The sequence below is a fragment of the Apis laboriosa genome, unplaced genomic scaffold (genome assembly GCF_014066325.1).
Source record: "Apis laboriosa isolate Shangri-la unplaced genomic scaffold, ASM1406632v1 scaffold29_cov151, whole genome shotgun sequence".
Lineage (NCBI taxonomy): Eukaryota > Metazoa > Arthropoda > Insecta > Hymenoptera > Apidae > Apis > Apis laboriosa.
Genome location: NW_025222728.1, coordinates 1,161,150 through 1,183,157, shown reverse-complemented (window position 1 = coordinate 1,183,157; position 22,008 = coordinate 1,161,150). Strand labels below are relative to the sequence as shown.

General features: G+C 39.5%; 2 protein-coding genes across 5 annotated transcripts in view; one reads left to right on the top strand and one right to left on the bottom strand.

The window, feature by feature from the left end:
- LOC122714324 (UPF0430 protein CG31712) overlaps window positions 1–1,969 on the bottom strand; it is a 5,921-nt gene extending 3,952 nt beyond the window's left edge. Inside the window, exons 1-4 of one of the 4 annotated variants that reach the window (XM_043935584.1) lie at window positions 1,638–1,969; window positions 1,227–1,283; window positions 822–869; window positions 304–529 (exon numbers count right to left, since the gene is read on the bottom strand). In XM_043935584.1, the coding sequence (XP_043791519.1) occupies window positions 304–529; window positions 822–869; window positions 1,227–1,283; window positions 1,638–1,780 (474 nt within the window). In that variant the 5' untranslated portion in view covers window positions 1,781–1,969. Of the gene's footprint in view, window positions 1–303; window positions 530–821; window positions 870–1,226; window positions 1,368–1,637 lie in introns of all 4 variants that reach the window. The other 3 variants (XM_043935580.1, XM_043935585.1, XM_043935581.1) reach the window with 3 other exon arrangements.
- A 42-nt stretch (window positions 1,970–2,011) lies between these two features.
- Window positions 2,012–22,008, top strand: part of LOC122714321 (serine/threonine-protein kinase 26) — a 77,426-nt gene continuing 57,429 nt past the window's right edge. The window contains exon 1 of the mRNA XM_043935576.1: window positions 2,012–3,254. Coding sequence (XP_043791511.1) covers window positions 3,240–3,254 — 15 coding nt within the window. The 5' untranslated portion in view covers window positions 2,012–3,239. The remainder of the gene's footprint in view (window positions 3,255–22,008) is intronic.

The window sequence follows — 22,008 nt, the reverse complement described above, 5'->3', positions numbered from 1 at the left end:
TTTTTTTTTTTTTTTTTTTTTTTTTTATGTCAACACATGCAAACATATAAAACCCTAAGTTTTCTTTATAGTTTAAAAACATTTAAATTAAATTGCATCTTACCAGTCAATTCATTATAAATTATAAAATACATTTCCTCCATTATATATATATTTCATTGATATTATAGCTCTGCCTTTATCAAAATATATTGTTTATTTAAATATAAAAATAATGCAAGGATAGAGCACCAGACTTATTTCCTGTTGATCGAAACAGCGCTTGGGCTAACACTGGCCAATGTTTCTCTGGATTGGTCTTACCTCTCTTCGTTTTTCCTCCTCACGAAGTTTTGCTTGTCTCCATTCCATTTCCTCCATCATTTGTCGCTCCATTGCCCTTTTAGCTTCTTCTACCCTCCTTTGTACTTCAGCTTCTATTTCCTCTTTACGTTTTTCTAGTTCTTCTTCTACCCTCTTCTGCACTAGTTCTTCAATTCGCTTGGCAGCTTCTTCTTCAACCATTTTTTGTTCCACTTCACGTTGCCTTCTGTAAATACAGAAATATTTTGTTGTTCTAATGCTACAAAAGTAGCATACATGCTTCAAATACATAAGCATGCTATTTATTTTAATTATTTACAAAACATAAAATGTAATCATCTTATTTAATTAAAGAAAATGTATTTTATTTAATATTTTATAATAATAAAAATATATAATTTAGAATTAACATATATTTTATCAAATTCCAAAATGATATATATTAAAACATCAGGTACTTATATGTATACAGTATAAAATAATTCAACCACCACCATGAGATAGTTATACAATCTTACCCAACTGCACTAGCGGTGAAGGTTTTGTTCGATAATTCTTTCTTTTTCCTGACAACATAATTATAAATAAAAAAAAACGTATACCAATAGAAGCAAAACTAATTTTCTTTATTAATTAAAAAATAATTAAATGTGTTAAAATTTATATTGTTTTTGCTTTTCAAAAAAATAAAATATAAAGAATAATGTGAAGAAATATTTTTTTTAGGGATAAGTACCTTAATTCTATAATATCAAATGCACGAGGAAATAATAAAAACATTTTAATGTTTATCCTTTCTAATATTTGAATATTTTAATAAAAACTTAATAAAGAGATATTATAGATAAATATTGTTAATGAAAATACATTTAATTAATAAAAATCAAATAAAAAATAATTAAATTTATATTTATTATAATTACCTTTGCCGCTCCATTTCTGCCAGTCTTTCTACTTCATCCATTTTGCGATCTCTGTCTCTGTATGAACGTTTCTTATGACTGACTATATGTACATCATCTGAAGCATCTGATGAACTAGAAGATGCAGAATGGGATCGTTTCCTGCAAAAATAAATAAATTCTTTCAAATTCTATAACTGCAGAAAGAAATAATTGACGCGACAATTAAAAATCAATTGACTAATATTTATTAATAGAAATAACGCACTAAGATATATACAACAATAGGAGATACATAAATCTCCAATTAGATGTAATATATATCAATGAAAAAGATTTTTTTTATTGATTATATAGCAAAATGGCGGAAAATTCGATAGAATGAAACGATTCCAATATGCATATGTTCGATAATAAAATAAAATATATTACCTTGTTTTTGAACTACGTTCTTTTGGCTTGTCAGAATACTTGTTGTTCGAATGCTTCTCACGTGATTTTGAACGTTTTCTTGAATGCTTGCTCTTATGACGCCGCCTACTAGGAGATTTTGTCCTGGATCTGGAACGGCCCATTTCAACAAATTCTGTCTTTTGAAGAATTCACTTGTAAAACTAACGATATATTAAACACTAAGAATGTAAATGGACATAAAAATAACCGAACACTACGCGAACACTGTAATAAAATAATGAACCATCCACCGTTAATATGTACACCACACTACTGACTTACGCAGTTTTAGCGGCCATGTTTAGTATCGTCCAAGATGGCGCACAAGCTTGAAGTGTCTCTGTTTGTTATAGTCTTTTTTTTAAAAATTTTTGGTGAAGTTCAAGTATAATCCATAAAAAGTGTTTTTATTAGTTATTTTAATATCTCGTTTTCAATAATCATTTATTTTTCGATTTTATATTTTAATAAAATATTATATATTTTAAATTCTTACATTCAAATTTCACGGTAAGAATTCTTCTATCCATTTTCAACCAATCAAAACGCAATTGCAATATTATACAATATTTGCTATTTATAATTATTTTATAATATTAAAAGTACGTAAATATATATTTGTTTTCTATTTAAAAAAAAATTAGTATACGAATAATTATAAAATAATTATAAAAGAAGGAACAATATAGTATAAAATAATTAAATATATTAAAAAAGAAGATAGAAAAAGAGATAGATAGCATCGCGAAAATGATTAGCATCAGAAAATAGTTCAATAAAATAAGAGACAAATTTTGAAAGTTAATTGCGTCGTATGTGTTCCGAAAAACCGCGGTCTTCGTTGGCAATGGCACCCGTTCACAGCTGTGTCGGCGTCGCGCGCATCTCATTTGACTCGTTCCGCGACAGCAGAAATCAAGATGGCGCTCCTCTGTTTGCGGATTGTTCTGCGACGAATATAAATACGTGAAAAAAACAGTGCGAGAAACGGTTACAACGTATTGAACAGATTGTGAGGATTGGTATATGCGTATGATATAGTGACAATCGATTGGTAACGTGTCGCGATAACTGTAAAGCAAGGTAGCCGGGTAAGCCGCTGCGGTATTTCGAACATCGGCGAAGGTGCTGTCGGTGCCCACCTGAGGAATGCCAGATTATCCTCACTACGGTAACTCGCTCGGCAGGGGGATGCTAATCGCGTGACGGATCGCGTGCAAGTTGAAAGTGTTTCGTAGGTGATCCCCCGCAAAGGTGTACGGTCGTGTTTGTTCCGTGACGTATGTGTGTCGCGGAGGGCTGTAAGACAGGTCGGTCGCGAGTGTCGTCGTCGTCGTCACCGTCGTCGCCGTCGTCGCTATCGTCGTCGTGGTCGGCTTCGTGTTCGTGTTTAGTGTGCCGCGAGTGGCGTTTTTCGCGGCTTCGATGTGCTCTCGTCCTCCCTTGGATTTCTGGACAGGCGAAATCAGCTGCTGCTGGAACAACTAGTCCGGCGGCTCTGGAAGACGATCCTCTTCTACAGGAGCGGTGGGGCAAGGAGGTGCCGGAAGCAGCCGCGAGTCCGGAAGCATAACGAAGAAGATGGCCTTCAACGAGGTAAGTTTCATTGCTGCATGCCTCTATATCTTTCTATCTTGCTATCCCGTTCGGTCGTTCGATCCCGTGAGCTGACCTCGCGACCCCCAAACGCCAATTCTAACCTAACCTCCGTTCCTGCGCACAGCTGGCATGTTATCAACTCTCCCCTCTCCCTGCATCTCTTCATTCTCATCCTTTCTTTCTCTGTTTCTCCTTTCGTTTCTCTCGAGTCACCGTGTTCTTTTGTGTGCAGTTAGACGATCATGAAATCAAAATCGGAACGATCCGGTTATTCTTTAATAACATCAAGCTATACGTTTTTTAAATTCGTATTGCACGGTATACATTTCGAACGATATTGTACTATCATCTTTAGGTTATGATACGTGCGAAATATTTATCAAGGATTTTGCGTTCTTGAATAACAATATTCGTTTGTAATTTATAATAGTATTAATGTTTTCTTTTAATGAAATTCGTTCACCTTGAAAATCTTTTAAAAATATTTAATGAAAATTCATCGCAATATTGTTTATACTCTTTGAACATTGGTAATCAGAATTAATATTTGTATAATATTTATCATTATATTATGCAAAGAAATCACTTCGCGAAAGAAAACATTTTTACTATGGTTTGGTAAACAAATACAATATAGTGTAGTAATGCGAGAAAGAGATGAAATTTCGTGCTTACGTGTCCACTGCGACTATCACCGATTGTCTGCCTCGGTAACGTTTCTCTGTGACATTATTGCGTAACCATATCCCATAAAGAAACACGGGTATAGTGTTTCCACGGCAGAGAAGAAAAATAAAAAGCGTTTCAGTGTACTACCTGATTCATGCGTAAGATGATACATTAGAATGGTGCACGTTTCTGAACTTCTCTAGGATCGTTAAAAATCGTTACATCGTTAAAAAAATTATGTCGTAAATGGATAGGACGTAATAAAAATACGTATGATAAATAGAGTGTTATCTATATGATAGTACGTGGAATGATTTGAACCTCAACATTACATTTCCTTGGCTTTTTATCATCGTTGATGACGTGTAATCATGATTGAAATTATGTATATGCCTTTTATCCTATATGTTCCTATTTATTTTTGCTGACCATTCAGCGAACAAAAAGAGCGCTGACCAGTAATTAATATACCGAGATCGCATGTCATCGATAGATAGTCATATCGTGCCATACGAAACATAGAAAATATGTATTGTAATTGTACGCGTGATTAATGATTTTTTTTTTTTTTTTTTGTTCAATTGCATTAATTGTCGCAGTTTCCGTATTACGAAAATATTAATACGATATTTATCTCATAAGTTTGAGCAAAAATTATCACTGAATAATTAGTATTGATTTTCATTGTAATCATTTACATATAAAAAAAAATATGTAAAATAGATATTTAGGTACTATGGATCGATAATTCTAACGTTAAACGGAGTTGATCTTTAGCATTTATTGTTAGTAGCATCTTTTGACGTAATAAGTGGGAAGAACAGCGTTTATATACTTTGCCTCAGGCATTAATACCTGTGACTGTATCGCTTTGCGTGTGTACGCTTTCGCATACATGTGAAAGCTTATGCGTAGATCATTCATCCGTTCCACGTGCGCAATTTAAACGAGAAATTAATGAAAGAACGCATCACCGTTTGTCATTAATCTTTATATGCTACGATTATTTATTACGATTTTTTATCATTCATCTCGCAATCTTTATTTTCATATTGTAATTTGCATTACTTTGTCAAAAAAAAAAATTTATTTTCGGTATTATTTCGATTACGTCTATACATTTAAGAAATTCGCGGTCGCGTTATTGAAAAAATTAAATAAAATCTTCATACTTTTGATCGATCGTTCAAAAGGTGCATCAATCAAAAGGTGTAAAAGTCAAGTTGTACAAAAAAAAGAGATAAAAATGACAACCCTTAAAACTATGGCATAGCACCTGCTACCCGGTCATATCGATCGAAATGGAATATATACAAGTAACCAAAGTGGGATTCCATCGTTGTTCTCCCTTCCACAGCACCCACTCGTTCGTTCACGATCATATGGCTTCTTTCTCCATAGATAATGTGTCTACCTTTTCAATCTTTATTTTCCAGTCCTCTTAAACCTCCAAATATCTCGTCACACCTTTTTAATTCCCGGGTTATTTTCTCACCAAAAGATCGTCGAACAAAATTTTTGAAGCCATTCGAACAAGTCGCGGTGAAAGTAAAGATTGTGGACTTTCAAAACAAGCTACCCGAAGTTTTTAATATTCCTATATCGATAATATACTCGTTAGTCAAAAGTCGAAAGTTGGTTCTCACGGAAAGTTGGAAATAAAAATCATTTGCTAACGATTTAACATTACGAAAACAAGAAACCCGTTGCTCGTACACCAATAGCATCTATGCATACGATTTAGATTTAGACGCATACAGTTGGCCTGTTATCGACGTGGTTATTCTTATCGTATTCCGGAAAGCCTAGCTCGCACCTCGGATCGTCGAAACGCGTATAAATATACGTGCAAACATTCGTAGCACACGGTATACGTGCATAGTTATGCACGTGTGTTGCAAACTTTATCGGCGCAGCAATTTTAGAGATATATGCCTATATCTGTGCCACACGTTTGTATACGACTATACTACCGTTATTACGTAGACAGTAAAAAAAAACGATGAAGTTTCGTTCTTTTTTTCTTCATTCGTCGGCCGTATAAGAAATCAGAGGCGTGGGCGGAAAGCAGGTTACACCGAAGATTCTTCGCATTTGATACCGGGCATTGATCGAAGAGATCTATCTCGAGGAATCTTATATTATTATATTTAAACGTGTTATCGCGTCAAGATCGCGAGACTCGTGAGAACCGTATAGCGAGCGTATAGCGTTTTTTAATTAACATCGATTCGTGGATGTCAAGGATAATACGGGATAAAAGTAATTTGCCGCGTGAACGTTGACACGAGTTTCGTGGAAAATGCGAGAGGGTTTGTCGCATCACGCGAATATACCCGCGAAATTAATTTCTATAATAGAGTTATCAACATCGGCGAAGATAGTCGTTACTATCGCTTACGTTACACAATAGACATTGTTTGATCGTGGCCTCGATGCAACGTATCTGTTCCTTGGTCGCCCCACGAGGGGGATATAAAATATACGCGCGTACCAGACAAATGCGTGCTAGATCCACCGATGTTTCGACCGAATCCGTGGGCGAGCATCATAGACAACGAAGAATTGAACTATGGAAATTGACAAAGGCGAGTACATCCGTGATTAAGGCTCTCGTCGACGCGGACAATGCGCCATTGTGCTCCATTTCCAGGTGTAATATCTACTTCCCGGTAAATTAAAATCTGTCGGCCCTCGTTTCTACGGAACACGGCCGTTTACGCAATTCCTTGTACGGTCGTGATGGGACACGATGAGAAACGTTGGCTGGATCGGGATCGAACGAGAGATATCGGGACAAGGGAAAGGGATCTAGGATAGCGCGATCGGTACATACAGCACGGAGGATATATAAGGATTGAAAGTCGCGACGAAAAATGCGATTCACGTTATAAAATTGAAATTTATTGCCGTTCGCCGCTCGCTGCCTTTGTGAATCTAAATCGTTGCTTCGTGACCACTGTCGTAAATGTAAAAAGAGGCGCGATGGGATACGGGAGTTTGTACGGGTTTACAACACGTCCCTCTGTACAACTTCGCCCGTGGTGCTTGGCCGTTTTCCATTTTATTTTCGATAAAATATGCGCGGTGAAAAAGGAACAGGGGCGTCGCGCGAGTACGCATTCGAAAAACGGCGTTAAAAATTGGCACCATTGCCAAACCGAGACCGATCGTAATCGCTGAATAATGGCGATCCGCATTATTTTATCCGCCCGATGAAACATCAGAGAATCGCGCGGCTAACATTTATTCCGTGTATAACATTCACACGATCCGTGAAATCATTATTTCTGTGATATAATAATTTATAAAGTAAAGGGGGGGAGGGGGCCGAGAATATAGCATTGCAGGCGACACGGAGTTTATTCCGCCCTACAACAAGTGTTGCCATAATTCCCATTCCGCGTGGGTAACCTCGTTCGAGACACAACGGTGCTTTAATTATCCGTTTTCTGGCCGCGATGTACGACGTATATAAACACAAATCATACTCGAGAATCTCCTTCCTCTCTTTCCTCTCTTTTTCCCCTCCGTTTATGAAAGCTCGGTGATTTCGTGGCGTGCAGAGGGCAAGGTGCATCTCGACCGTGCTCCCCCAGGTATCGTATTTTCCATAAAACTTTCGGATTGGAACAAGGCGCGCGGGAATTAATCGTGGCGGCGCATTCGGTGGGTTTCGTTCGCCCGTAAACGTCAGCACCGTGTTGCCCCTCGTAAACCGAGTAATAGCTTCGTGCTCGTCCACCCCCTCCACGTACACGCGTCTGCCCGTGTATGCGCGCACTCCGCATCCCCGTGTACGTGTATTTACACGCGTGCAACACCCCCGAGCGGGTCGGCTTGTTATACCGGTGCATTTATACGTATATCCGGGTGCATGTTCGCGTATCGCATAGGTGATAACGGTGCGTGGAGTCGGTGTGCTCGAAACAGACGGTGTACAGGGTGTTTCGTAGGGTGTTCCGTAATTTTTAGCCGGAAAGGTGTAATTGGTCCGAGAGATGATGGAACAAAGCGCGGATATTTGCCATCTGGAAACGACATGGTCTTCTTCTAGATCAGAGAGACAATTCCTACCCTTCTCTTCCATACTTCCGAAATTGTTAAGGTTCCCCTCCTTGAAAACTATGGGGAACTTGGTAACGCGCTCTTGGCGAAGTTTTGTCGTAAACAGAATTCGCGTGCAACTCGGTTGACGAGTATTTTCGCAAGTATACACCCGGTAAAACTCTTAACACACGGTATACACACGGCTGCTGCATTGCTACTTTTAAGAACACGCGGTACGTACGTGCATTGGAGCGTATTGGTGTATCGCATATGCAAGATTGCAGGAAGTTAGGAAGGGATATAGACGCGTATTTCAGCGAACCCAAGGATATTGACGCGGTGCTAATCTCGAGCCGATGAAACTTCATTAAGACGCGAGATTAATTGGGCAAAGACTAAGGCAGGAAACTAAACTGTATGCACCGCGTTTCTTCGGAACCGTGAATATCGCGTGAAGAAATGATTATTTTTAATGGAGAGAGATAGAATATTAAGAAAAACGTGGTCGATATTTTCGAGAAAGTTTTAATGAAATCGGTCTAAATAATTATCGAATAAATTGTTTTAACGAAGTGCGGTGGCGCACGCGAGCGCGCGATTCGTGCTGCTTTCTCATGAAAACAGCCGTGACAGGTCAGGAGAACGTGTTTCTCGGTTTCCGAGGCAGGAAACGCTACTCCGAGTGTCACGGGGATCCAGTTTTCCCGTCTCCAAGAAACAGGTTCGCTTTTTACGCGAGACTCGGAAAACCGTCCAGTTGATCTCGACTCGTACAAATCCAAACTTCCCTCCCCTGCACGCGGGCAAAAATTAATTGGAGACCGTGTTTTACCCCGCGTTTCTCGATCCGTGGAAAACGTCTAATAATAAGATTTCGTTCGATTTGCTGCTCGGGAACGCGAGATCAACCTGTTCAACCGCTCGCATCCGAAAAATTCGATTCACTTTTCCGCGTTGTTCGGATTCGGTTCGCGTATCGTTGTTCGTTTACCTTATCAATTTTTATCTGTTTCGAAATCACCGGTCCTGATAACGGTACAGTTGCGCAATCGACGAACGAGGGAGATACGTCGAGACCCGGGATGCGATAAAAAAGCCTGTTGCACAACTGGTTTTCGTTCATGGTGAAAGGAAATTCCGATTCCGCAGTGATGCGTTGCGCGCGCCCGTCTACGAAGAATCGAGATGGAACTGTTCGTTTAATCCGGAATAAACTTTTATTTGCGGCCGGGGCCTTGCCTCGGACGAGTATCACTCGATCCATAGGTAATTCGTTCGATTGCATTTTACGATTACGTTGATTTTTCTCTTTTTCTCTTTNCTTTCTCTATCTTTCCCCCCCCCCCCTGTTCGAAATCGAATCCATCAGTTTGATTCCATCGAGAATCATTAAAAGTTGGCAGAGAGGTATAATTAAAGTTTGGTAAAGATCCACTCGGTTCGTTTCTCCGCGAATACCGCGTCCTTGATCTCTGTCGCGTAATTTCGTGCAATTTCGAAATTTCGCGTTTGCTTTATAGTCGAAACTTCTTGGCTTCGGGATATTCTGTTGCCGCGAAACTTGCGAACAGTTGTAATGTCGGTAAGAAAGCAAAGGTCGAAGAAAAAGTATTGGACAAGTGCGCGGTCGAAAAGCAGAAGTCTGGCGGAGAAAAGTGAGAAAAAAGGGAGAGAGCTCGATGGCACGTGGCGGGCTCGAAAGAAATTCGAAAGCTCGATAAAAAACGAAATGTAAGAGATGTTCGCTCTGTGATTTATCCCTTTCGCTAAACCATTCTTTCTTCCCTTGATCTCGAGAACAAAGTTTGAGCTTCCCTTCTCTTCCCAATCCCCTTTCGATATTATATTCCGCGAAGAATCGATCTTTGACGAAAAATTCGGCGTAAGTTTGTCGCGCAAGTTTGTCTGCTTGCTTTTGTAAAGTCAATATAAAGCGTTCAACCGATATCGATTTATCATCATACGATACTAGAGTCGTTCCTTCTAAAGCACAAGGTGTCAGATGCGACTTGTCTTTTGTGAATACGCTCGAGGAAAGAGATATTGACCCGAATTGGTATATCGGCCGTGCAACACTCAACCCCCACGTTCACCTTTCGGAAATATCTTTTGTACGGGGCATCGATTGAGCCAATATCTTGTTGCTTTGAACAAAGGATAATGCGATTCGCGGATAAAGAGAGAGAGAGAGAGAGAGCTGAGAGTAATTGCATAAAAGAATTCGGGTAAAAGCAATTATAGCCGAATAAGGAAGCGAGAACTCGTAGGGATTCGGAAATAAAATTTGAAAAATTGCCTCGATCTTTCCGTAGTTTCATCCTTGGATTTAATATCGGGCAACATTCCATATTTGTCGTCGATCGAATATCCTCGTCGAGGAGGATAAACCGGCACGAGTTATTGAACGCGATAAAAATTAGATGCGCGATTCATCGTAATTTCAATCGTGTCTACCGATTTTCTTTTTTATCCGAGGGAGGGGGTTCAAAGCTATATACCGGGACTAGGGATCGCGTGAAACGTGAGAAAGATGCGGACAAAGGAAATGAGGTATTCCGAGCAGTGGGCTGTGCGTTCTTGGCCACGATAGGAAAGGAAGGAAGGAAGGAAGGAAGGAAGCGTGGAAGGTTCGATAAATCGAACCTCTGGGATAATAGAATTCCTTTCTTGATCGTCTCACTCGCCGCTCTAAGTATCGTCCTTTCCTCGTCCTGGGAATAAAACAAAGACATCCCTCGATCAAACGCCGATTCCCTCAGCCATCAAAATGCGTCCATAATTTATCGTGCTTCGAATTACGCCTTATGAAAAATTTATACCGATTCTTCGATTCTCTTGGTTAATTCTGTCTCGCGATCTCTTCGAATATGCTTAAAAAAAAAGAAAAAGAAAGAAGAAAAACGCTTAATCCCTCGACAACTTCGTTATACGGATTATCGGGATCCGCCGACGAAATGGTATTGCGTATTTAATGATCCGACGATTCCGTATTTCTGATGATAATTTCAGCTCGAAGTTTCGCATTATCGCAAAGCGAATTGTCGCTCGTGGCTACTGTATTCGATCGGGAACGGTCGGTGGCCATGTCGAGGTAACGTCGAGCCGTGCATGCATTTGACAGATTTTCATTGATAGTTGATCGACGTGGATTTCGATGGGTGCGTCGAGTTATCCAGAATTGCCAATTAAAACGCGCTAGGTCCGAAAGGCTTTCGGACATCGATCCATCTTTCCGTCTAATTATCCTACTCGTTTTTCTTTTTATCGTTTTTAATCGCTAACGTTTTATTCGAATCGAATGAAATAGTTTGGAAAAAAAAAAGAGAGAGAGAAGTCGAGCTTTTTTTATTTCGTATCGCATTAGATTCGATCTTGGTAAAAATCGATCGTGACAAGAATCGTTATTATCCAGTCCAGGCGATTAAATATATGAATAATTCCGTCCCTTCCGTTGCATTCATACGGTTGATTTAAGGAAAGTCGATCCGTGATACTTGTACGGAATTTTTTACGGTCGAATGATTTTAGAATAGTCTCCTCCGAAGAAAATTGTTTGATTAGGAAGCGAGTAGACGATGATCGGACTTTCCTCTTTATTTCTTCTATGTTGTTTCACGGTTATTCTTTCACTTAGGACTCTCGTCCAACGGCTTGTTTTATTATCTTCACCGTATTTTCTTTATTCTTTTTATTCGACGCCTTTTTTTATATCTCCTCCTCGTTGCTCGATCTCTTCCATTTCTTTTTTTCTTTTTCTTTTCTTTTTTTTTTTTTTTTCTTCTTCCACTCTCGTCTCCCTTTCTTGGCTCGAATATCAAAAGACTGTTTTCACAGAAAGATCAATCGTCTGTCGCAACCGAAGCGATCGTTGAACCTTAATTATCTCTTATCAATTTATCGCACGTCGTGTAATTAACTCGTCCGACTTAGGAACGACTTGCCACCAGTTTCTCGACATCTTTATTTTTATTTTTTATTTTTTATTTTATTCTCTACACTCGGACTTTATCGTAGTCGTAATTATTCCACACATGAATTTTCCGCATAGATAAAACATTTTCTTCTGCTTGCTTAACTTGCCAAACGACACAAAAATTGACATATCAATGTATCGTTTATCGAGCAGTTTAATTGCATATATATTAACAAGATTTAAACGAGTACGTCACGATACTTTTGTTTTCTTCGAGTTTCGAGGATTCCATATCTTTAGACGTTATCAACAAGTCCCTGTTTATTCGCAAAGTGCATCGATTTGTCTTGTGCAAACGAGCGTACGACAGCAGAAAAATGACGCGCCTTTTTCTCGTGAAAACTCGCTCTCGTGAGGCAAGAACAAGTTCCACATCTACTGGGACGAGGAACGCGAACCCCTCTTTAAAACATCAAACGATGTAGGCCCCGATGGTACGTTTTAAAGAATTTGTAAAACCGTGTAGGCGCCTTAAAACATTTCGTTCCGCGTTGCTTTCTAACGCGTTCCACTTTCTTGGACGTTGTTCGGGGGATTCTGAACTGTTGTAACATGACGTAACATGGTAAAACCAGCCGAAAATTTCAATTTCTCGAAATGTTCGGGAAAATTCCGAAACGTGCGAATCGTATATTTGTGAAAAAAAAAATATATATATATATATATATATACGCGGATTTGATCATTATTGAAGAATTTTGTTTTTCGCGCTGATTCGTAATTCGTTCGAATGATTTAAGGGGACGCGTGGTCGTAAAAATTTTCCATAAAAATAACCAATTAAAATAGTTAGATACAACTTTTATAAAATTAACGAGATAAGCACAGATAATATATTTATATATATTCCGGTTATTTTGATACAGTGACACTAACGTATACTCCGTGCCTCTAATGGAATTCGTCTTTAATATTCTGTCTTTATAAGGAAATGTTACAAGAAAGGTACCGTTGCCTCCACGCCTTCGAAATTGTTTTATAACTACCGATGACGTTGCTATTTTGCAACTTCATCGGTCCTGTAAAAAGCAGAGGAAAAAAAAAAATCCATTATCCTTTGAAAAGAGCGTCTCACGATTGCTATTTGCAAAATCAATATGCATAATCGTGGATTATTTGACACGATAATAAAATCGTAATATTTTAATCAAACGTTATATTCCACGAATCTTTTTTTTTTTTTTTCTTTTTTATTTAGATTATTTAGATTCGTAAAATATACGTATATTTAAAATTATAATCCGATGATCAATGCTTCAGAAAACTCGATATTATCTTCACGATTCTAACCGCGATAATAAGTCTAACGCTAATGAATTGGTTCTCAGGTGAATTCTGTCAGGTAACGATCGTTCCTCATCTCTGTCGATATTAAGAGCTCACGAGTATACACGGTAGTCGGTACTTATGTAACTTGTTCGTATACGTGTATTGCAGCAAAGCCCGTTTCGCGAATTGGATTATGCACCGAAGGCATAACCAATAATCATACTCTTGTCGCGTTCAGAATTCTAAATCCGGTGTTCTAACTCCGATTCGAGACGTATTAATTACGAAGGATAAACCTTGCCAAAGTTATTAATGAATACTCAGCGTTATTACACCGCGTACAAAGTTATAATTATTTTATCGTCGTTCGCCGTGCTCTCGATCTAATGATCCCGTTAGATGTATCTCTTCAAATTATGTTCACCCAATTAATAAGGATTAACGAGGTAATTGATAACGCGTAAGACGATTATCTACCACATCTCGTTAAAATTTAACATGGAAATATTCGCATATGTTAATATGCAAACGTTTTAACAGGTAAACCGAGTTAACCTCGTTCGAGAAATGTGATTCTTGATACATGGAAACGGATGAAACATGCGATTAAACACGCGATGAGCGTGCTCGAGGCATTGAGGCGTTTAATCGGGAGAAAAGAAACGTCGAATAGAGAGGTGGTTCCGTCTTGAGGAGTTGGAATCGAGAAGGTGGTTGAACAGCAGGTGGTCGAATAAACGTGACAATGTTCGACAACTGCTCGTATTTTTGATCTCGGATTTAATTATTCGTTCGCCTTCTTTTTCAATTTCTTCAGTTTCACTTTCCATCCAACTTTCCTTGTTTCGTTTGCGGATAAAATTTCCTTCGTTTGTCCGTTCATTCCGAAATTATTTTCGGACGCAATTCGTGTATATATATATTACTTCATCCGTCGAGTATTTATATTAGAAAATTCGAAGTCGAAAACGACGCAGAAATATTTTTTTCAATCGCAAAGCAACGAAGCGTTAGAGAACGGTTGATAGGATACGCGAGAGGTCCTTGCCCCAGGACACGCGCCCCGCAGACGGTCGATGGCCAGGGTAACAACCGAAGGAATACGTATTCCACGCTCAAGGGGTATCTACCCTCGACGTATAGGCTGTCGCGTCGACACAATCGCGCTTTTCTTCGTGTGCGGAAATCTCTTCTATTTTCCGCTCGAGGCCATCAACCGGCTAATTAGCAGGAATGATCGACCACATCGTTCTTGAAAAATCCATTTAAAGCGCACCCGATACATTCGCGAGAAATAGCCGAGTCGGTGATGTTCGAATCGAGTGTACGAATCCGAAAATCGATGTGCGAAGCACCAAAAATACCCGATGTACGTACGTATATCGTTACAGCAAGAGCGCGTATGTCGGCTCATTCGATCCTCCTTGCCTACCTACGTAATAAAATCCATTTCGAAACGATAGCTTCGAGGACAAATTAAGGATTAACGTTCAATCTCATGCTCAATTTCCTTGCGCCGCGTTTGGCCAACTCCGTCCCACCGCTTATCCCGTTGCACGTACGCGAAATTGCATTTGATTCTTAATCACATATCGGCGAAAAGTTCGATCAACGAGCCAGCTCGGAGAAGACGCGGTAAGGTCTTCGCTAAAACGAAGGCCGCGAATAATTTTCGATAATACTGTTCCAACTGTTCTTCTTAATAAAGCGGCGAATTTTGTAGGAGATAAAGCGATGGGGCGGAATTAAAGGGCAGACGCCTTTAATTAAGGCGATCTCTAATCAAATAGTTGAGGGAGACGGGTCGATAAAGGCGACTGAGGTCAAGGAAACATCAAACGTGCCTTCTAATCCGCTGGATAACAAGGTGTACGTTAAAATTCGCGTGTAACAATTCCGTTGCAAGCATCCCTTTCACTTTTCATCATAAATTAATCGGAGTTTAATAAACGGATAGAAATTGCGATAAATTTTTCACGATCAAAGGGTAGTGGTGTAAAAGAAAAGTAGTAGTAGTAGTAGTAGTAGTGGCTCGTAATCGTAGAATCGTAGAATCCTACGTTCGATTACGTTCCTCTGTTTCGGATAATGTGCCCCTCAAAGGGGATATTAAATTGGTGATCGAGGTACTGATTCCCTTTTGTCAGCACACCTCTCGATTCCTTTTTCACAATTGTTTCGTCTACTCACCGGTAGGTAGGTGTCGCGTTATCCGGAACGTAATTTATCCTCGACGATAAAAGTCCTCAAGGCTATTGATCCTGACGCGTTGCGCTGAACGCTTTTATATACGGGAACGGGAACTACAACGTAACGGTACGAGCCGTAAGTGCATCGTGTAGTTATAGTTGAAACTATACTCGTGAAACTGTTCGCCGGTTAATGAAAGAGTATGTATTTTCATCGTAACATCGTAAACGTATTACGCTTTAATTCGCCCCTATTATATCATACACTGTATGGTTGTAACAAAGTATTTGGCACACGACGCGACGAATTTTAATAATTTCTTTGTGTAATGTATATTATAAAATAAGTAGAGGAAGAATCGAATTAATCATTGGCGTTAGATTGAAAATAGCCGCGGTATAATACGAGATATAACGAGGTCGTAAAAACCAGTCAAATGTGAAATAACGAGGTATCGGATGTCAGAAATAATGTTTTGACAAATCTACGAACAGATAAGAGTTTTACTTAGTTTTAAACTTCGGCAACTTAAAAGAGAATACAATAATATTAAAAAATAGCGTACTAAAAATTATTTTTGATATTTTGAGTAATTGGTATCGCTTTCTAATGATTTAATTTACCTCGTTATATCGCAATATAAATTATATTGTGTAAAAGGATGTGTAGTAATTTGCAAATTTGCAATTTTTTTTTTTTTACAAATTCATCCTTCAATTATCCTTCTTATTTTAAACGATCGCAAATCTTTCGTTTGATTCAATTATTCCAGAGAAAATTACGTGGATTTTCTTCGCGTGTCTTGCAATTTTATTGAATTTTTTTTATCCTCTTGTGAGACCCGAATGTAGAATATTATTGAAAAGATATATCGAAATCAGTGATATATAAAAGATTCATTATCCCGATTATTTAATAAAACACGTGAATCATTTTATATGCATAGATACGTGTACAGACATAGCAGAAGAATTATAAAGCGTAATTAACGACGTTATTCAGATAAGATAATTATTCATTAATGCTATCATTTGTAGAAAATATATTCTTAAAGATTATGGATTATTAGATACAAAAAAAAAAAAAAATTATTAATTTTTACGGTCTTCTAAAATGAATCAAGTTCAAATTAAAAAGAATTAGCTTTGCAAACGAGATAATTATGAATATTAAATAATTTTTTGGGGAATATGGAAGGCGAGAATTCTGTGCCATTTTCTCTGTTTGCTTATGTTTATGTTCTCGTTGCTTTTATTTCCTGAAATTTTTACCCGCATCTGTCGCGCAATTAATATTTTAATCAAGCACACGAGAAAAATATAGCCGTTGTTCATACGTTCTGGAAACTGCGTACGCTCGTTCGGCAATTAAAATTCATAGAGGCGTATATCACGATAAAAAAGAAAATAACATTTATCAATTCTTGCAGAATTGACGTTTTTCTTACTTTTCCTCCCAAGTTTTCTTTCTTCTTAAGTTTCTCGATAATTCGTCCATATAATTACCCTTGAAGTCGAATAGGATTTTTTTGATTACCTTTTTTTACTTTCAATTATTTTTCATTTTAATTCCGTCGAGTCTTCGGAGCATTTCATTCGTTTTTTTTCACTTCCTTGGCTGCGTGAGAGGGAATTAAGTATCGAAAGGTTTCTCGACACAGTTGTTCGAAATATCCCACCGTGTTACCTTAAAACGCGCGTTAAATTAAGGCCATTCCATACGCAATAAAAATACGCGCAAACAGAAAAGATAAGATCTTCTGAAGAATGCGATGACTCAAAAAGTAATCGATTCACTTATCTCAATCTATTTTCGCAAATATTTGTATATTCGACGTGTGTACGCATAAAGTATCAAAGAATCGATAAAATTACAATCGTGGATTTCTCACAATTTAACCCTTATCGAGATCTTCTTAAACTCGTCAAGTTGACGGACGCGAAATGCGAAATCCTCCAACGATTTTCTCCTCGAAATTCTTTCACCCGTTCTCTCGCCATGCTTCTTCTTTTCTTCTTTTCTTCTTGGAACACAGTTTCTTCTTGCGCCCGCCTCGAGAACACGATTGTTCCATACGTTTCCACTGATTCACCGTGGTGGTCAGGGAGGACTAGAAGGAGGAGAAGAAATAACGAGAGGAAGCCAGCCTCGGTGGCGACTTCCCAGAGATCTTAGCGAAGTCGAGAACTTGGCACGGTTCTTTCTACGAAGGCGATTTACCTCGCCGAGATCAAGCAAGGATATCTTATTCGAGAGAGATAGTCCGAGGCTCGAACGCCGATTTAAAGTGTCCCCGGTCGTTATCGTGGCGAGGAACGAGAACAAGAAAGATTTAACCTTTCTTCGCTGAGGTTGCACCTCCTTTCAAACCAATTTTTCTTCTCGAAATACACCGGCCATCTCTTTCTTCCTCCGTTTCCAGCCTTCCCCCCCTCCCCCCCCCCACTCCTGCATAAAATCCGGAGAGAAAAAAAGAAAAGAAAAGAAAAGAAAATTCGAAAGGATTATTCGATCGATCGAGAATTAATGGAGGAAGAATTAATCCGTGGAGATCTTTATTACGGATTAATCGCGTTAAAATGGGAATCGAATTTTCACACAGAATTTTACGAGGCCCTTTTTTTTTCAACACGCGACGGACGTAAAACAAATAGCTTTGGCAGTTTTTAATGGGTTCTTGCCAGGGGTGGTGGTAATCTCTTCGCCCCCGTATTTGTGCCACGAACTCGTTCACGATCCTCCTCCATCGCGGTGAACGTTAATTAACGTTAATTAATTTTACATACTTAAACGGAGAGAGTGTCTGTCGTCGGAAAGAGACATCGGGGCGAAGGTCTGTGGTGCGCGCACAAGGAGGGGGAATGCTATTTTTCAATTGCTCCCCGAACGTTAATCAGAACTTTTCGACACGGTACGTTTCCATCGGATCCCTCTATCATAATTAAACCCCCCCCACTTCTAGACACTTGTTTCGTCTCTTTTCGAACGAGAAGAGGAAGAAGAAGAAGGAAAAGAAGAAGAAGTAGTCTTGAACTTTTAAAAACGAAACGGAACGTTTGCACAGTTGCACAGTGGAAGCGTAGACTTCTACTATCGTCATTGTTGCAAAAGAATTCGATTGAAACGGCTGATTAATGAAATTTCCCTCGTATACCGGACAGAAATATATTCGTGGGATATCTTAGAGGATCGAAACTATAAATACGATTGAAGTTTTAGACGAAGCAAATTTTGCTTTTATAACGAATAAGGATGGATCGGTATTTTTGCGTATTAACTTTTTATAACTGTTTATAATAAAACAAAATGGAAAGAAAAATGGAAAAATGTTCCGAGAATACATGTTAACCGCTCCGTGCAACGCGCTGCAGTTTCCGCGTATACCTATATTTTCTACGCAGTTGTTTCAAGCCGCATTGAGTGAGTCATAGCAGCAGAAACGGATCATCATGTTAGAGACATCGCGGAAACAGGCTCGTGTGAACGGGTATGTCAATCGGGTATAATGAAACATCAAGATTTCCGTCGCGCGATGCAATCGTTTATACGTTATAAAACATTCCGTTTCGTTCTCGAGATACCGCGACTCTTCTTCTTATCGGCCGCGTCGTACGTCACGCACATTTGCATTCTGTTATTGCCAACGTTTCCCAACGTTTTCCTACGACGCAACGCTCAGTCCAATTTTAACGAAACTTGGATGGAAATTGGTTGATTTCGGTAGAGTAGATTTAAACGAGGAAAAATCAAACGCGTCCCGTTCTCGAAGATGAAAAAGAAAAAGCGCGCGTAAAATAAATTAACGCGTACTATCTTATAAAATTATGTAATTAATGGCTTGGACGTTATTACGTTCGACCAATTTGAATTACAAATTGATATTAGACACGATATTAGAAAGTTGAATTCTCTGTATCTGTCGAATCTATCCTGAAAAATTCTTGCATAAATATTATAAAAGGAAGTAAAAACGAGTGTCGAGTAGTTTCGAAACACCGGACCAGTTTTCTCTCTTTAAAACTTGTCATTTAACGGTAGTTCCTTTTTTTTTTTTTTTTTATTTTTTATTTTTCTTTTTTAAATCGGGTTAAATCGAATCAATTAGATTTCCAATCCAATCGAACACTTTTATCCATATTCTTCGATTTCAAGTTGGAAAACACGGGATACGCGCAGAGTGTGTTTTAAATAACGTGTCAAACATCGGGTTACGTGATTCATCGAACGTTTATTGCCAATCGGAACAATTCTTGCGAGCACGTCACGATCCTATATTATTATCGGGTTTCCGTGTCCGTTCTTTGTGCGTCACGATCGTCGGAATTCCACGGCTATTCTTTCGAAAGATGAGTAATCGTTACGGATACTGCGCCCACCAAGGGAGGAATAGTAATGCCGCCTCGGAGGCGACAAAATCGGTCCGCGTTGAGACCGTCCGGATCCTCTACACATCGGTTTTTCGAAAACGAGGGCCACTCGACGCGATGAATTTTCATTAGGATTCGTACAAGTTGGGTCGCCCTCGAAGATACTTGCTTGCGCCACTTTGGGCCGGGGATCGAGATCGAGGAGAAAACGGCGCGAGTACGGCGTTGATAAGTCGATTCCGAACGTTTGGCCTTTCGGTATTACGTGCCCACGAAGTGGAATACCGATTTTACCGATCGAAGAGAGTGGAAGTGAATTATTTCAGAGTTGGTGGCTGAGAAGGGGTGGGGGGGGGGGGAAGGGCGAGAGGGGGGACGAGTAAAATGCTTTTAAAATGGAAAAGAGGTTACGAGAACGTTCGAAGCGCGATAGAGGAGAAAAATTAATGCTTCGCGTTGCTCTATAAATCTTGGAACAACGATCCGTTTCGTAAGTATTCGCTTTGTATTCTTGTTATGCATTCTTCCCGGTGTTACAAAGCCTGGCTGCATCTCAGCGCGATCGATATGTTTACAGCTTAGCCTTGCTTCGATTCATCGCAATTTCAATGGATTACCATTGAAACGTTGAAATATTACTCGTGTTCAATGCAATACGATTTCTCGATCGTTGATCCCTCCCCGCCTATTTTTGTCTTGGGTATAGATAATTGGGGGAAATTTAATTCCATCAGAATTTTTAGCCACGTTAACGCGTACTTAAGAGTAAGCAATTTCACGTGTCGATCTTTTATTAATATTATTATTATTATTTTTTTTTTTTTGCTCGTCTTTTTCCTTTAACTAGTTTCAAGAAGCGCACTCTTTCAATTAGCGACTTTTTAAAAAGTCACAGTGACGGAGGATCTAGGTTGTTACGAGCTGTTCCAAAGATTTATTTTGTTTCTCATCGATTTCTGGATGAGAAGTTTTTAGTCCTTGGCTGGCACAGAGACAACGACGAGACGAGAATAAAATTAACGAGACTGTGGTGTCGAAGGGGGGAAACTATGGCGCGAACTAGACACACCCTTGGTACACATAGCACGCTCTATAAAGCCCGTAACCCTTATTACGCGCGAATAATCTGATTTTTTACCCGGAGACGGCCGCGAGAGGATGGCACACATTTTCCAACTCGATCGAATTACGCCTTAATTTTCGTTCCAAGTATCAAGGAAGCCTGTTTTTAACGAATGCTAACTGTTATTTAATACCTGTACATGTCTCTTTCGGAAAATCCGAAAATCCGAGGGAAATATTATCCGAGCGGGCGGAAGCGAAACAATAATCCTTCCTTTAATCAAAGAAGTTTGGCGGTGTTCCAGAAAAATTTCCACACGGTCGTGGCGCGTTCCTCTCGTTCCATTAGCGATTCGTCGAGAAGAAAGGGATGGGGGCATGTACGTGTTTATACGAAAAGGAAAGGTATAAATCGTCCTTGCAATTTCTTGCGACCGCATTCTCGGATTTCGGGGGCATTCGTCATTTTTCTCGCCACTTCACCCCGATCCCTTCCCTCCGATTCATCGATCTCCTTAAAAAGTGGCCGAAATTACGCTTGTAGGCGAGAATTCGTCGACGCGATCGATCTCTTCTCCACCGGCTCGTCCAACTTCTACATCCTATATCCTCCAGCCACCGCCAACATCCTTCAACCCGCTCCGAAGAAACCGGTTTCCCTCCTTCGTGCCCCGTGCACCAATCTCGTCCCGATCGGAGCCCGAACCCGTCGCCATCCCCGTCCAAATCCAACCTCTAGCAGAATTTATTTTTCAACGTGGACTGCGATCCGCGAACCGGGCCGGAATTTGTACCTCCGACAACCGTCGAAGATTCATCGGAGGGGTTCCAGGTTAAAGGATGGATGAATATTCATGGTTTTTTGAAATGCACGTTTGCATTGTGCCCGGGGAATTACGGGGAAGCCGCGATCGGGTCGTTAATCTTGCAGCTTTAAAAGATAACTCGAGGATGGTTACTTTTTTCGCGATGCTTTTCCTCCATCGGATTTGTTCAGAATTTATGCGCTTTTAATTTCTCTCTTCCTCGGATATTTTCTCGGAGTTTTCAATCAATCGGAGCGACGATAATTGCTACACCATGATTCGGGAATAAAGATAATCGGGAGTAAAATTTTTCTCCATGGCAAGTAATTCACGAGTCGATGGGATCTATCTGTCGCGCGGTTATC